The 15,000-nt window shown below is 38.3% G+C and overlaps 2 protein-coding genes across 2 annotated transcripts in view; both read left to right on the forward strand.

Annotated features, from left to right (window-relative positions):
- The window catches only part of LOC138007991 (uncharacterized), a 162,152-nt gene extending 152,112 nt beyond the window's left edge, over positions 1 to 10,040 (forward strand). The window contains exon 6 of the mRNA XM_068855159.1: positions 9,679 to 10,040. Within this exon, the coding sequence (XP_068711260.1) occupies positions 9,679 to 9,890 (212 nt within the window). The 3' untranslated portion in view covers positions 9,891 to 10,040. The remainder of the gene's footprint in view (positions 1 to 9,678) is intronic.
- A 2,180-nt stretch (positions 10,041 to 12,220) lies between these two features.
- The window catches only part of LOC138008000 (uncharacterized), a 17,838-nt gene continuing 15,058 nt past the window's right edge, over positions 12,221 to 15,000 (forward strand). The window contains exons 1-2 of the mRNA XM_068855170.1: positions 12,221 to 12,296; positions 14,402 to 14,697. Of these exons, the coding sequence (XP_068711271.1) occupies positions 12,221 to 12,296; positions 14,402 to 14,697 (372 nt within the window). The remainder of the gene's footprint in view (positions 12,297 to 14,401; positions 14,698 to 15,000) is intronic.

A 15,000-nucleotide genomic window follows, 5' to 3' on the forward strand; every position in this document is an offset into this window, starting at 1 on the left:
ATCACAAGTAAACACAAAGACCGTAAACGGTGGTTTATTTCATCTTAATACTCAGTGTTTCTGCGAGGTTCAACAAGGACTTTTAAATAATTCAGTTTTAAACCTTTTACATATTAATCGTGGGCGAACTGACATATTGGACGTAGGCGAACCGACTTTAGACGTAGGCGAACAGACAGTAGGCGAAACGACTGATTACCGTTGATTGGGGCCCTCTGATTGTGCACATCAATTATTAATTTGCTAACGACTTCATAATATAAGAAAGTAACAGGCAGAATTTGTGCTTTGACAAATAAAGGGATGGCATGTTCTCTTCCATCGGCAAATAGATTAAGCATTGGACGCATTGGACGCAATCATTCCCATAATTTTACTCATTTTTATGATAGCAGAATCAACATGACTTTTCCATCACAAATTTTGATCGATTAAAACACCTAGGTATTTGATATGACTTTTTTGCTCTAAACTGACTCTTTTGCTTGTTTCACAATCTAAAATACTTATTTAGGGGAAAAATGCATTTTTTGTGATGAGGACGAAAAATTACAAAATTATAATTTTTTTGTATTCAATGTCAACTTATTTTTACTCAACCAATCATGTACGTTCTTTAAGTCTGCATTAACAGTTTGTTCAATCGCCTCGAGATTCTTATCAGCATAAAGCATATTAGTTTCATCTGCCAAGAGATAACATTTTAGTTTATCGGAACTGAGGTGAATGTTATTTATGTATTTAAAGTAAAAATAGAAGAGGTCCTAGGACTGGTCCCTGGGACACACCACAGGGAGAAATAAGTTTTGTTGATAAATACTCTCCAATTTGAATTGCTTGCATTTTATTTTTTAGATGTGATTGAAACCAATCATTTATCAATCCCCGGAAACCGTAAAAGTTCAATTAATCGAGTAATATTTCATGGTTGACCGCATCGAATGCCTTTTTTGGGTCAATGAAGACATCGCATGAGAAGTAAGGTTTATCCATATTGCTCAGTATTACTTCGACAATATCAAGTATCGCATGCTCTTTGGAATGTGATTTGCGGAAGCCATACTGTGAGGAGTACATTAGATTATTTTTGTCAATAAATTCCTTCATCCGGTAATATAATAGTTTTTTTCTAAAATCCTATTCAAATTAGACAAAAGAGATAATAGTCAATAATTCACTTATGTCCAGGTTTGACCCGAATTAGATGCACACGGGTTTCAATAAACGTCACAAAGTGTCCCCTTGCTCTTCTCGCCAACTTCAACATCGCTCGTCTCTCAGAATACAGACAATTGACAAAAAACAAAGTGTCCCCCAAATGCTGCTCTTTAAGTAAAGATTAACTGCTGCATATACCCAAAGCAAAAACTAATGCAAACCTTTACCCTTACCTTATTGTTGAAAATTGGGTAGCAAATGCTTAGGCTTAAAGGGACACTTCGTGTTGGATGTTGGATGGAACTGGGCCCACACTGACCAGGGTGGGAATTGAACCCACGACCTTCGGGTTAGATCTCTAGCACTTCACGTTACACTACACTCTCTTCAGTTAATTCTGTTTAAAATATAAGTGCTACACGGCCAACGTTTGTATAAACGTAACCTTTCCTTTAACATGGAACAGTCTCTCAGCCGAGGCTAAGCAGGTCTCACTACTTTAAATAGTTTTATTCTGTTATTGCAAATTAGAAATTACTTTTATAGTACTTAATATGAGGTATTTCAACGATGCTTGTAATGTTTAAGTTTAATATTTTAGGTACTCCTGGGCAATATATTTGTTAGTGTTAAAGCACACGGCTCTTGAGAGGACCACTTTTTAGTGAAAAGGGTCCCACGGTTAAATAAAGTTTTGTTGTTGCTCTATTTTCGTCCCGAATACCGGCAATCTGGACTTGAGAGGAGGCCATCCTTTGGAATCTCCACGAATCATTCAGCCGGAGAGGGTACGTAGTTCACATGAACGGATACTACTTAGAATTTCTTCAAGAACCCTATACTGTCGTCGGCAATTTCTTATTTGGGAGCTGAAGACAGAATTTGTCTGATCATATCATCCAAAGCGGCATCTGCCATACTGCTATATTGTACTCGTTGTCAGTTTCCTGGTTGTTATGGCAGAACAGGCTTTTCAGTCGCAACAAGATTTGTCTCAAGGCCTTTATCAGCTGCTCAATGTCATAACTGAGAGTTAGAGTCACCTTGGTGAAGACGTGTGTCGATGACTGGATGCGTTGATATGTGACTAGCTTGTAAATGTTTCTTTGTACTGCTCTACTCTACTCTTCTCTACAAGAACTTAGCTTGGTCGTCATCGCGGGGTACATTGTGAAGAAAGACAAGATCAGAACACTCTTCTGCGTTCGGAATGAAGAGATTCGCGGCCACCAGATGTTGTCTATTGTACGGCTGGTTCTCAGACTCCCTCTTCCTTTTTGAAATGCTCGGCACCAGGCTTTCTTGACTTATAAAAATGTTAACGTTAACTTGACATGAATTTTTTATCAAAAGTAAAAAAGTCGGCTTGATATAGGCATAGTTGCATTGGTAAGGGAAAGCTGTTTTGACGTGAATATCTGGGAACTTGACATGAATATAAAAAACTTGATGTATAGATATATCGTTTCACATAAAGCATATGTCAATTTGATATGAATATGAGAAACTTGATTTATAAATGTATAGTTGACACATGAAATTGGCAATCTTGATATTTTGTCACATTCGGACAAGCATACCGGTGGATAAGTCTTTATCTAACAGTTTCAGTCTGCAATAATTTCAGTATATTTTCTCCTGTAACAATGAATATGCACACCCTAGGCACATCTAATTATAATTATAGTTATACACCAATTGAGCAAATGGGGTCTGATCTACCGAACAAAATAAATGGGTAAAACTGTGGCCTTTTGGCATTGACAAGTATTGGGACAGCGAATAACTCAGAGCTGAGAATCGGACAGTATTTTACCTTTTAATCATCTGAGTAACGTTTTAATTTTAAAATGATAACTGAGAATTTTGTACTTACTGTCAGGTTATAAAAATATAAAATAAAATTTGTCTTAGTATCATTCAAAAATAAGCTGGCTGCTAGTGGCATTAACCTTTACAGAAGGTTGCTATGTGTTTCAAAGCTTGCATTACTTACAGCTACATAGTTAACCAGACTCATTTTAAAACAAGTTAAAGTGCTTTATCACCATTTTTTTTTGGTAGTTAAGTCTCCGCCCTCCACCTCCCCCCCCCTCCCCCCCCCCCCCAATTCCTTTTTCGGAATTCAAGCTTTGGCAATAGCGAATGGGAACTGAATTTTATTGTTTCACACTTGGTTTGATTTGTATTAAGTTGTATGATGTTGAAGTTAACTGAGGGCTATTATAGATACCTACGTTGTCTTTTAACCTTAATTTTCATCTGAATTTTTGAACATCTTTCAACAAGTGGGATGTGTGGGGGAGACAACTAGGCCCACTATGTAGTGATGACCTTTCTTGTATTCTAGATTGCGGATATATTTATTATATTTGAAACTTATTTTACAGGAATGGGGCAAAATTGTACAGTTGGTTAATTCAAGAAATAATATTAATAAGTAGTCATTTATGTAGCGCCTTTATCCAATTTTCTAAAGGCGCTTTACAACAATAAAAATCAAAATTAAAAAAGAAATGCTGGAAAAAAAACTAGATCCAAGAAAAGAAAACGTGTCAATAGTAACTATACTTGAACAAATAAGTCTTAAGCTTTGATTTAAACGTGCACACATTCACATTAGGGCTTAACTTTATATCTAGTGGCAAATTATTCCATAATTTAGAAGCTGCAACGGAAAAAGCTCTATCACCATAACTTTTGAGATTGTACCGAGGAACATTTAAAACAAAAGTATCAGATGATCGAAGCCTGCGAGTAGGAATACGAAACTCAAGCCTATCACACATACATGTATACAGGGGAGCTAAACCATTGCAGAGCATTATAGGTTGGGAGCAATTTATCCTGTAAACTATGCGCTTCTCAATCGGTAGCCAATAAAGCTGACGTAACACTGACGCAACTGGGTCGTATTTACGGCCACCAACAACCAACCAAGCAGCACAAATCTGAAGGTGAGGCCAATAAGTAGCGAATTACAGTGGTCCAACTTGCAAGTAACAAACGCGTGAATTAGAGTCTTGATATTCGCTTGAGACAAATATCGCTTAATTCTAGCAATATTCCTAATGTGAAAAAAAGCATATTTACAAATAGCAGCGACGTGAGACTCAAGTGTCATGTTGTCATCGAAGACGGTTCCCAAATTTCTCGCGGATGAAGTAGGTACTACATTCTCATCGCCAACAAGTAAACTGAGATCAAACTGTTGGTGAGGGCGGTGTGGCGCTCCAATGACTAGCACCTCCGTTTTACTATTATTAAGCTTAAGCTTATTAGATAGCATCCACTTATTTATATCACTAATGCAGGCCTCAATGCAGGAAAGAGCAGAAAGTTTGTCAACCAACGAAGATGACTCAAATGAAAGATAAATTTGCGTGGAGAAGAGAAAACACATCCCGTGAAATCTAACTATGTCCGCCAATGGTGACGTGTACAGTTAATACAAAATAGGTCCTAAGACTGAGCCTTGAGGTACACCACAAAAGAAGATCTCGACTAATGGACTTTCCATCCCGAACCATCACAAACTGTTTTCTATTAGTGAGTTGAGATTTAAATCAGGAAAGTGCTTTGCTCTTAATACCGAAACGATGTGACAATCGCTCCAAAAGAATAAAATGATCAACGGTATCAAAGGCTGCAGATAGATCTAACAAAACAAGGAGAACAGAGCGGCGACTATCAATAGCTCGCAGGATATCATTTTGAAATCTGAGCAAAGTTGTTTCAGTACTATGCAATTTCTTGTGTGCAGACTGGAAAACTTCACCTAGATCATTATTTAAGTATAGCTAGTTAACTGATGAGCAGCAGCCTTTTCAATGATTAATTTGGAAGTAAACATTAGATTCGAAATCGGTCGAAAATTACTAAAAACCTCAAAGTCAGAATTCACCTTCTTCACTAAAGGGATCAACAGCGCTTCCTTGATAACATCCTCAACAGTTCCTGTCTCCAACGAAAGATTGATCATTTTAGTAATCACGGGCAGAAGGTCAAAAAGGCAGAATTTGAGCACACACACAGGAACTGGATCGAAAGCACACTACTTTATAGAACCAGTCTTGATAAGATGATTCACTTGTTCAACCGACACCTATTCAAAGCTGGTCAACTGGAAAGGGCAGTGGACTGAGTCTGAGAGGAAAGGTGCCGCATCGCAAGCATCACTAGAGAGGTTATTACGGATATTTTGCTATTAAAGAAATCTGCGAATCTCTTGGCTCAATCCACATCAGAAGAAGGAGGATAGCTCAGTTCAGCTCTCTTGTGCAGTAATTTATCCACAGTTTGAAAACAGTTTTTACAGTTCCAGACATTTTTTTCAAGGCTTACGTGCATTAAAAAGCATTTATTCGGATTCCTGTGCTGTTTTGACCGAGCGACGAAGTCTGGGCTGACGACACAGCGGGAGTAACTCACTTCGAATTCACGCGCTATACTACTGACACAGTAAGTGACAGTATAAGTTCTGTTATGTATTAAATAATTTTGTATGAAACTCCGTCCACAAACATTTCACCAACATTTCACTACCAACAAAGCTACAACTTACTCCTTCTACGTCACAGGTCCCAGTCCCTTCGCGCTCGATCAAATCTGGGTTCCCGGACTTCAATGTCCCAAAAAATCAATAACGACGAGGAATCCTTACATAATTTTTGAACAATTTTATCGACGTGCCATTAAACTTTTCTGGTAATTAGGCTTTCATTACTGGTGAATTCAGCTTTATTATAAGGGATTCTCATGTCCACAAATGATAGAAGTCTTCACAGCTCTTTAGAAGTAAAGATAGGTTCTTCGAAAAGCTTCTGCTTCTAATAGCATCTGATATTAATAACAGTTCTAGGCCCAGTTATCGGTTCTAGGCCTTTTACTTTTCTTGATTTATATCAATGATATTTATAATTCTTCTGAGAAGCTTTCTTTTTATTTATTTGCTGATGATACAAACCTGCCGTATGATGACAAGGATTTGAAGTCGCTAGAAAGTGTAGCGAACTTCAAATTGCAGAAAGTCTGTAACTGGTTAAATGCAAATAAGCTGACCGTAAATGCAAAAAAATCAAATTTTGTCCGATATTCTTAGGCCATCACAAAAGACGCTTAACTATCACATTAATATAAGGATATATAACAATGCCTCAAATAGTGATATTTCTCTTGAATATAAAGATTATGCAAAGCTCCTGGGAATGCTCATCGATAAAAACTTGACCTAAATTTATCATACCGATTATAATGCCTCTAAAATTAGCAGAGTTATTAGAATTATGTAAAGTTTAAAAAACGAACAGCAGTGTTTTATTGGGGTTTAAAAACACGAGGTGTAGCCGAGTGTTTTTAGACCCGTTAAAACACGTGCCGCGAGTTTTTTGAACGGCTTCAAAAACATTCCACAAAGAGCGTTTCCCTCTGGCCTCAAAACAATGGTTCAAATTGTGAGAGGTGAATATTAGCATACAAGAAACACAAGCTATGCCTTATTAGTATTCTTTATATAAAGAATACTAACGAGGAGTGTTTTATCAGGATATAAAGCTCATAGCCGTGACGTTTTATCGGTGTTAGGCTATTGTCATGAATTATTAATGCATTTTTGAATGCACGATTCAGGCACTCCGTCCCTTTAATCGAAATTTACCGTTCTCTGATTTTCCCATCTACTTACTATGGAATTGCTGCCTGGGGCCAAGCTGCACAGGTTTATTCGAGGAAGATCTTTATCTTACAGAAACGAGCTCTTCGGCTGGTAATAGATCTCATGCTATTCTTTCGTTTGTCTCCACTAATGTTTTACCCCTCAAACTGCTTTATTTTGAAACAGTATGTTCTTTTATGCACGACATATCTACTAATTCTGCACCTCAGAATATCTGTGATCTTTTCACCTGTTCATCCGACCGGCGTTCATTCATATAACGCTAGATTTTCTGATGTTGGTAACTTGCATGTTAATATATCAAGAGTGAGTATTCCACTTAATTCGCTTTCCATTTTTGGAGCTAAGCTATGGAATTGCCTGAAGCCTGTCTTGCGCAAACTTAGGAAAAGACCTTTTAAAAACAAAAGTCACCAATTTTTACTTGCGGTGCTTGGTAATGAGGATGATTATGTTGATGTCTCAACGTTAATCTTAAAAATTACTAGTTATCATTAATCACACCCTAGTTATCATTATTACTTTCTTATGTTTCATCATAGTTAATGCATGAAGATGGTTATGAAACTCGACAAGTTCCTTTGTTTCATGTTTTTGTCCGTATTTTTGGCCTTGACCCTGCACAAAACGCACCTTTTTTCGAGAAGATAACCAATCAAATCCTTCGATTAAATTATGCGCAACTAATTTGCAAACCCGTGCGAAGCGAAAACAAAAGATTGTGCAGGCTCACGGTCAATTCAACATCGATTGCGAGAACATTGTTCTCGCTTTTGAAAGTTCTAAGGTTTCATAACCAGTCCTTCGATTAACTAAGGTTTCATGTTGTAAATGCTAGCTATCTGTGAATGTGTGTGTACAGGGTATTTCAAAAGTTCTTTCCGATTGAAAATTGCATTTTGTCGCAAAAATTTAATGTAACTTTAGGCAAATTGAAACTGATTCAGTTAGTAAATTTATCTAAATAATTGTTCAAAGGCAATTCAATTCTAAGATTTGAATACATGACAATACTTTTGAAATTTCGTGCCCAATGTGCAAGCGCGCGTGCTTTGTCCCGTCATATTTTCCCCGCACATTGTCTGTTTTCGAATTTATTGCCTTTGTTTTGGATTTTGTCTGCTCTTTCACGTAAATCACAGTCACTGTCAGGCAGTCAAAGAAAATATGTTGTCTGCAAATTACAAAATTAAACGATCAATTTGACTTGTAATTCATGGCTGCATCTTGCAAAATAAAAATTCTACAAGTGAAACAACTTTAATGTGCGAGAGAGCTTGGCTGGCCCGTTGCATGCTCCACGCTGAAAAGTCTGAAAACGCTTTGGCGATTTGTTACATGGCACTGATTTTATTCAACTTAATTATTGTATATTCCTGTTAAAATTACGGCCGTTCAAAAATTACAGCAGTACTTTCCATGTTATTGCAAAACACGTTGACATCTACATTGTTGGAGATACAAAGTGTGCAATTTCTATTAACTAGATAAGTTGAGTTGCAGTTCTTTCGAATAAAAAAAAATGCAACTACTGTTGGGTGTTTTGGAACTCTGATACAAATCTGTAAACTATGTATTATATTGATTGTTTCGTTGGCACTTAGCGATAGCTACTACTAATAATATATCATACCATATATAAGTGCATCCTGTTCATGCGTGAATTCATGTGGCCGTTGGTGTCATTAATTAAAATTTCATTTTAAAAGATTGGTAAAAAAATGGCTTCAAGATACGAAGACAGTGAAACTACCTTTGACTTTCTTTAGTAAAGGTGATCACTTTTTTCGATGCTTTTAAAATGAATAAAAACTGAGATGTCTCGGATTTGGATTGTTATTATCTGTATAGTAAACAGAACATGGTATATGACTGTGCGGGGATACGATTTTTTTCTTCTTGCGCTGATATATCTCTCACGATCGTTTGCTGCACTGACCGTCGTGAGATGTACTATCAGCACTCTTAGGACACTTTCCATTTGATAGAACTGACCGGCCAGGCCAGGCATTTGGAAGGACTTTGAGGATGATATATACTCCTCCAGAAGAATGCGAGGGATTATCATGCAAGTATTCCTTCTAATTGTTGCATTTTCTTTGCAAACTGATGTGTCTGGCCGGGTAGTTCTGACAAAGGGAAAGCGCCTTAACATAAAGACAAGTTCGTATTCCCGGCAGTCATGAGGTATAATCCTCTATTTATTAATGCTTTTAAGGTTCTTTATGAAGCGAAGAGAAATATTAAACACTTTTTGAAAGAGTGCTTTTGTGACATGCGGAATAATCATGGTCTAGGAAGGTGGGTTCTACTTCAAGAGCTGGTTTCTTCACGCATATCCCAAAAATCCAATTCAATAATTATTGTTTTATCAAATATTGTTTTAGAGACCAATGTCAAGCCACAATAGCACTATTTCCCTACTTCGTCAGTTGGGAAAGAATATTATTATTCTCTTGCCGTGTTAACTTTGAGTTTGAAGGCCAAAACTAAAGATTGTACATCAGTCTATAATGTCCACCGAATGAATGAATAAACATTAAACGTAAATGTTGCCTTGAATTTATAATTGTGTTTTAAACTGTTTAAAACATAGTTAGTAGAGGTTTAAAGCTATGGTAGTTTTACTTTTACTTACTCTTATTGTCTCAATCTGAAACACTTATACTAAAAGATGTAAGAACGTTTAAAACATTTTAAACAGAACCAAGAATGAACTCTAACGAGAATCTCATAATCCGCTGAAATGAATTAATCAAACTTTTTGTTCTGTCATTTCATGGAGTGACTCATACATGTAGGAGTTGGTGTGCAGTTATGTTGATTTGTATTCGCACCTTTTTTAGCCTCAACACAGCTGTCAACATCAACTGAAGAAGGTCAGGAATGTCGAACGCCTGTTAAAGATCGTATCTACGAGGGAATTTCTAGATTTCGCACCCTCTGTTGGCCCAGAGTGTTGGGAAGACGTGTAGCCTTGACTTCTCGTGGACATTTTTTCTCGCTGGCTGAAGTGGAAGTCTACTCTGCTTATAGAGGTATAATATTTACGATATGACAAGCTTGTATTTTCACTGATTTACTTATCTCTGCCCTCCGGTCCTTCTTGATTATAATGTAATTTGGAAAGTTATTCAACATCTTCCGCATCCAAAATCACTTTTCTCGTAATGCTCACAAGAGTTCAACTTCATAAAAAAATACTCCCGAGGGTAATCCTAGCTGACACGATTGAATTTATACCCTGCGAGCAGCGTCTCTCTCGATCTTCCTAGGTAAGTTGGGAAGAGGAAAGTTTATCAAGCAAGATCGAAAGACAGAAGCACCCAACGTCAAAATATCTTTTTGTAAGACGATTTGAGATCTAGAATTTTCGGAACATTTGTTTTAAAATTTCTTGCTTGCCTGCCTGTCCTAGGATTTTTGAACATCTAAAAAATGGTATCATTGCCCATTTTTAACGGATTTTTACCCCAAAAAAGTCGCCTAGAATTTTCGGGAGCCTTTTTTCTGGCTGAAATTTTCGAAAAGGTAACTTTTGATCCCTATAATTTTCGGATCCTCGGCTTTTAGCTAGGAAATCCGAACATATGAAATATTTTAGGGGATAAATTTTTAAAATTTGCCTATATCTACCGTTTAAAAACTAAAATACGTTTAAGAATGCTATGTTTAAGTGGTTTTGAACTATATTCTCGTTGGGTGCCCCTGGAAAGAGACTCTGCTCGCAGGGTATTGAATTTAGTGCTTGCATTATCAACTTTCTCTGCACCATATTCGACTGAAATTCGACGTGTAAACTCGAGACCTAAACTATCATCGTTTGTTGTAAACTAAACTGTCGTGGTGTGTGGTATTCTTTATCATCTCAAAGCATGAAGGCTAAGTTTAGGAGGCTCCAAAGGCTCCTTAAGCTGGTCGCGTCAGCTGATGAATCCAAACGTTTGACCGGAAATAAAAAAGGTGACCTAAAATCGCAAAACCCGGAAAAGATATTGTCAGAGATGTTTAGCAATATCTCGAAACTAAGCTCGGGTACCTTTGCCACATAAGTTTTGTTGCATTCTTTAAGAAAAATTTTCAAATTAGTATGTGGTGGATTTTCTCCAACAATCTTCCAACGATGTTTTGAGTTCATAAATTATGGAAGTTCCGCCACAGGTAACCCAGGCGCGCTGTGTGCGTCACGTAGGTATTAAAATATAGAGAGCATATGAGGCGAAGTTTAGGTCTGAAAATTTGCTAGAAAATGGAAATAAAAATCGATAAAACTTACCATGTGGTGAGCTATTGTTGTCCTTACTACGTAGACAAGGTTTCGGGAAAAATGGTCCCCGTTCACCTTCCTTCATAGTGTAGTGACAAGGTAGGAGACTGAAGCCAGCGTCGGGACTCCGATCGACCCAAAACAAGAACGATTCTTTTGGCGAAAATCGAATCCAGTCGCTAAATAAACACGCCAGGTTCATGGAACAGGAATTTCTCTAAACTATGAATCCACTGAAGCATCTCCGGGTAGCAACGCGAAGCCACCAGGCTCCATAGAACTTGTAAGTTGACCTGCTAAAATGGCGGCCCGAAAGCGTTGTCCTCGCGAAGTGTCCAATTCAAAATGGCACTGAACTCGGGACGCCTGGTGACGAGGGGAATATATGTCCCCCTGGAGGGAGGGGAGTCCCAGATTGCTCAGTGAATTTTGTTTTGAGCAATTTGGGACTCCCCTTCCTCCAGAACTTGTTATAGTCGTCACCAGGCGTCTCGAGTTCAGTGCCATTTTGAATTGGACACTTTGCGAGGACAACACTTTCTGGCCGCCATTTTAGCAGGTCAACTTTCAAGTTCTACGGAGCCTGGTGGCTTTGCGTTGCTACCTGGAGATACTTTAGTGGATTCATGGTTTAGAGAGATTCCTGTTCCACGAACCTGGAGTGTTTATTTAGCGACTGGATTCGATTTTCGCGAAAAAAATCGTGCTTGTTTTGGGACGCCTGGTGAAGAGAGAAATATATGTCCCCCTGGAAGGAGGGGAGTCCCAGATTGCTCAGTGAGTTTTGTTTTGAGCAATTTGGGACTCCCCTCCCTCCAGAACTTATGATACTCGTCACCAGGCGTCCCGAGTTCAGTGCTATTTTGAATTGGACATTTTCGAGGACAACACTTTCTGACCGCCATTTTAGCAGGTCAACTTACAAGTTCTACGGAGCCTGGTGGCTTCGCGTTGCTACCTGGAGATGCTTCAGTGGATTCATAGTTTAGAGAAATTCCTGTTCCATGAACCTGGCGTGTTTATTTAGCGACTGGATTCGATTTTCGCGAAAAAAATCGTGCTTGTTTTGGGTCGATCGGAGTCCCGACGCCGGCTTCAGTCTCCTACCTTGTCACTATACTATGAAGGAAGGTGAACGGGGACCATTTTTCCTGAAACTTCGTCTACGTATTAAAGACAACAACAACTTACCACATGGTAAGTTTTATCGATTTTTATTTCCATTTTCTAGCAAATTTTCAGACCTAAACTTCACCTCATATGTTCTCTATACAGTATTTTAATACCTACGTGATGCACACAGTGAGCCTGGGTTACCTGTGGTTCCGCTAGATTTATTTTTCTCATTATGTAAAAAGAGTTTAATGGGATTGAATAGAAAAAAATCATTTAAATAGTTTTATAGCTATTTTTAAAAAACTGTTTTTAAAGGATCTTTTGGGAGTGTCGTACCGTTGCCATGGAAACAGTTGGGGACTCGTGGACAACCTTAAGAAACTGCCTGACAAAAGTACGAAACACATTGTTTCCCGTCTAAAGGATCAACTTTGCTGTAATCCATTTCCTTTGTAAACCCACTCGTACCTGTGGAAAACACTTTCGAGCCTCCTTAACAATCTTCATAAGACGAATAACTCATTCAAAACTGGGTGGGAGAACCAAAAGTCGCGATCCTGTTTGCGCTCATTGCTATATGAACGTGGAAACGTATTCATTACTCTGCTGTCGAGAAGCGTCCTGTAGTGTGGGAGTGTAAAGTCGTTTTCTTTAAGAAAGAAGACCGTGTTTTTATATTTCAAGAAACAGAGATGTCTGTTTAGCTTAACGTCTTCTTCAAAAACCAATATTATTACTACTAAACAAGTGAATAGTTCTCTCCGCGTCCGCTAATTGGCTAACTCGTAGTTCATTATCCAGTTACTCAAGTGAAGCTATCATCCTCGCATTTATAAATGCAATTTTTGCAATTGCGAAAGAAGACTGAAAAATTCAGGACTTCAACGGGGTTTGAACCCGTGACCTCGCGATACCGGTCCGACGCTCAAACCAACTGAGCTATGAAGCCACTGACGTTGGGAGCTGGTCATTTGTGGGTTCTAATGTTCCCGTGAGGAATGAATCTATGATGAAATGATATATGAAATGGGTCATATATGAACTGCGGATATGAAATCAAGTCAGAAACTATGATCCTCGCAGTTATAAAGTTAACGCAATTTTTGCAATTGTGTAAAGAAGCTTGAAAAATGCAGGACTTCAACGGGGTTTGAGCCCGTGACCTCGCGATACCGGTAAGACACTCTAACCAACTACGCTATGAAGCCACTGGTCATTTGTGGGTCCAATGATCCGTTTCATAACTGCGGGGATCATAGCTTGTGTAAAGAAGCTTGAAAAATGCAGGACTTCAACGGGGTTTGAGCCCGTGACCTCGCGATACCGGTAAGACCCTCTAACCAACTAAGCTATGAAGCCACTGGTCATTTGTGGGTCCAATGATCCGTTTCATAACTGCGAGGATCATAGCTTCACTTGATTTCATATCCGCAGTTCATATATAATCCATTTCATATATCATTTCATAGTTGATTCATTCCTCACGGGAACATTGGAACCCATAAATGACCAGCTCCCAACATCAGTGGCTTCATATAGCTCACTTGGTTAGAGCGTCGTCGTCGAAGTCCTGAATTTTTCGGGCTTCTTTACGCAATTGCAAAAATTGCGTTTATAACTGCGAGGATCATAGCTTCACTTGATTTCATATCCGCAGTTCATATATGATCCATTTCATATACCATTTCATCGTTTATCCAATTACTATTCCTCTCCTAGTAGCCGGCGTGCGAGACTTTTTTTCTGCTTGTGTGGTGTATACTAAAACAATTATTCATCTTCTCTTCAGTGACTTTTTGTTAAATACTAGGTGTCTATACATTTCAAAGTTGTGCTAGTGAGTGAGTATCTTCAACCTTTAGAATCGGACAAATCCTTGTTCATTTCGAATGGATTTCAAGTCTCTTGTCGTCGAATGAAAATCCAACTTTTTCCACTGCAGGTCTTCCGGTTCATTATAACCGAGACAACAATATTGTTCTACTTCTGACTATTAAAATAATAAAAGTGGAACATGGCTCTAAGTTTTTGCCCATGTATAGTCAGATGCGACAATGGAACTACGACTGAACAACGCGGCCAAGAGCTTTTAACTGGAAGTAACCACATTGGTTATTAAACTTTTGATGTCATAAACTAGACAGCTGTGAAATCAACTCATCGTGTTAATATAATCCCTTTTTTAGGCTGTCAGATTCAAGCAATTTGCTGGTTCATTAATGGCAGATCTTCAGATGACGTCAACTCAACTTCCTCACCCGAAGTTGGTTGGGCCCCTGAAGTGTGTCGAGGTGCATGGTTACCAAGCACCAAAACAAATGTTAGCGACTTCTTACAAATCGACCTTGGTTACAAATTCTACATTTGCGCCATAGCAACTCAAGGAAAACCAACTGCTGATCAAGGGACAACAAAATACATGATACATACATCGTTGGACAACGTAACCTGGACGACCTACAAAGAGAATGGGACAGAAAAGGTTTGTAATTTACCTTTTTGCGAATGTTGCGCTGCTTACAGTATTCAATGCGCGTTAAAAAAAACGACAAAGTAAAAAAGCCATTTCAAAGAGTTTTCGTGACTGTCAGAAGCCAGGAAAATCTTCTTCTTCTTCCTCACTTCCGCCAGGTTTTTGCATTGTAAATGGAAAGAAACACTTTGAAGACATACACCTGTTGTTTTCTCCAATTTTTACCCCTATTGCATAAAAATAATGGAATACATGGATGATGAACATACATGGAATAAAAGGAATAGAAGTTCTAAATTCTTCTTTTTTACG

Source organism: Montipora foliosa, chromosome 1 (assembly GCF_036669935.1).
Source record: "Montipora foliosa isolate CH-2021 chromosome 1, ASM3666993v2, whole genome shotgun sequence".
Lineage (NCBI taxonomy): Eukaryota > Metazoa > Cnidaria > Anthozoa > Scleractinia > Acroporidae > Montipora > Montipora foliosa.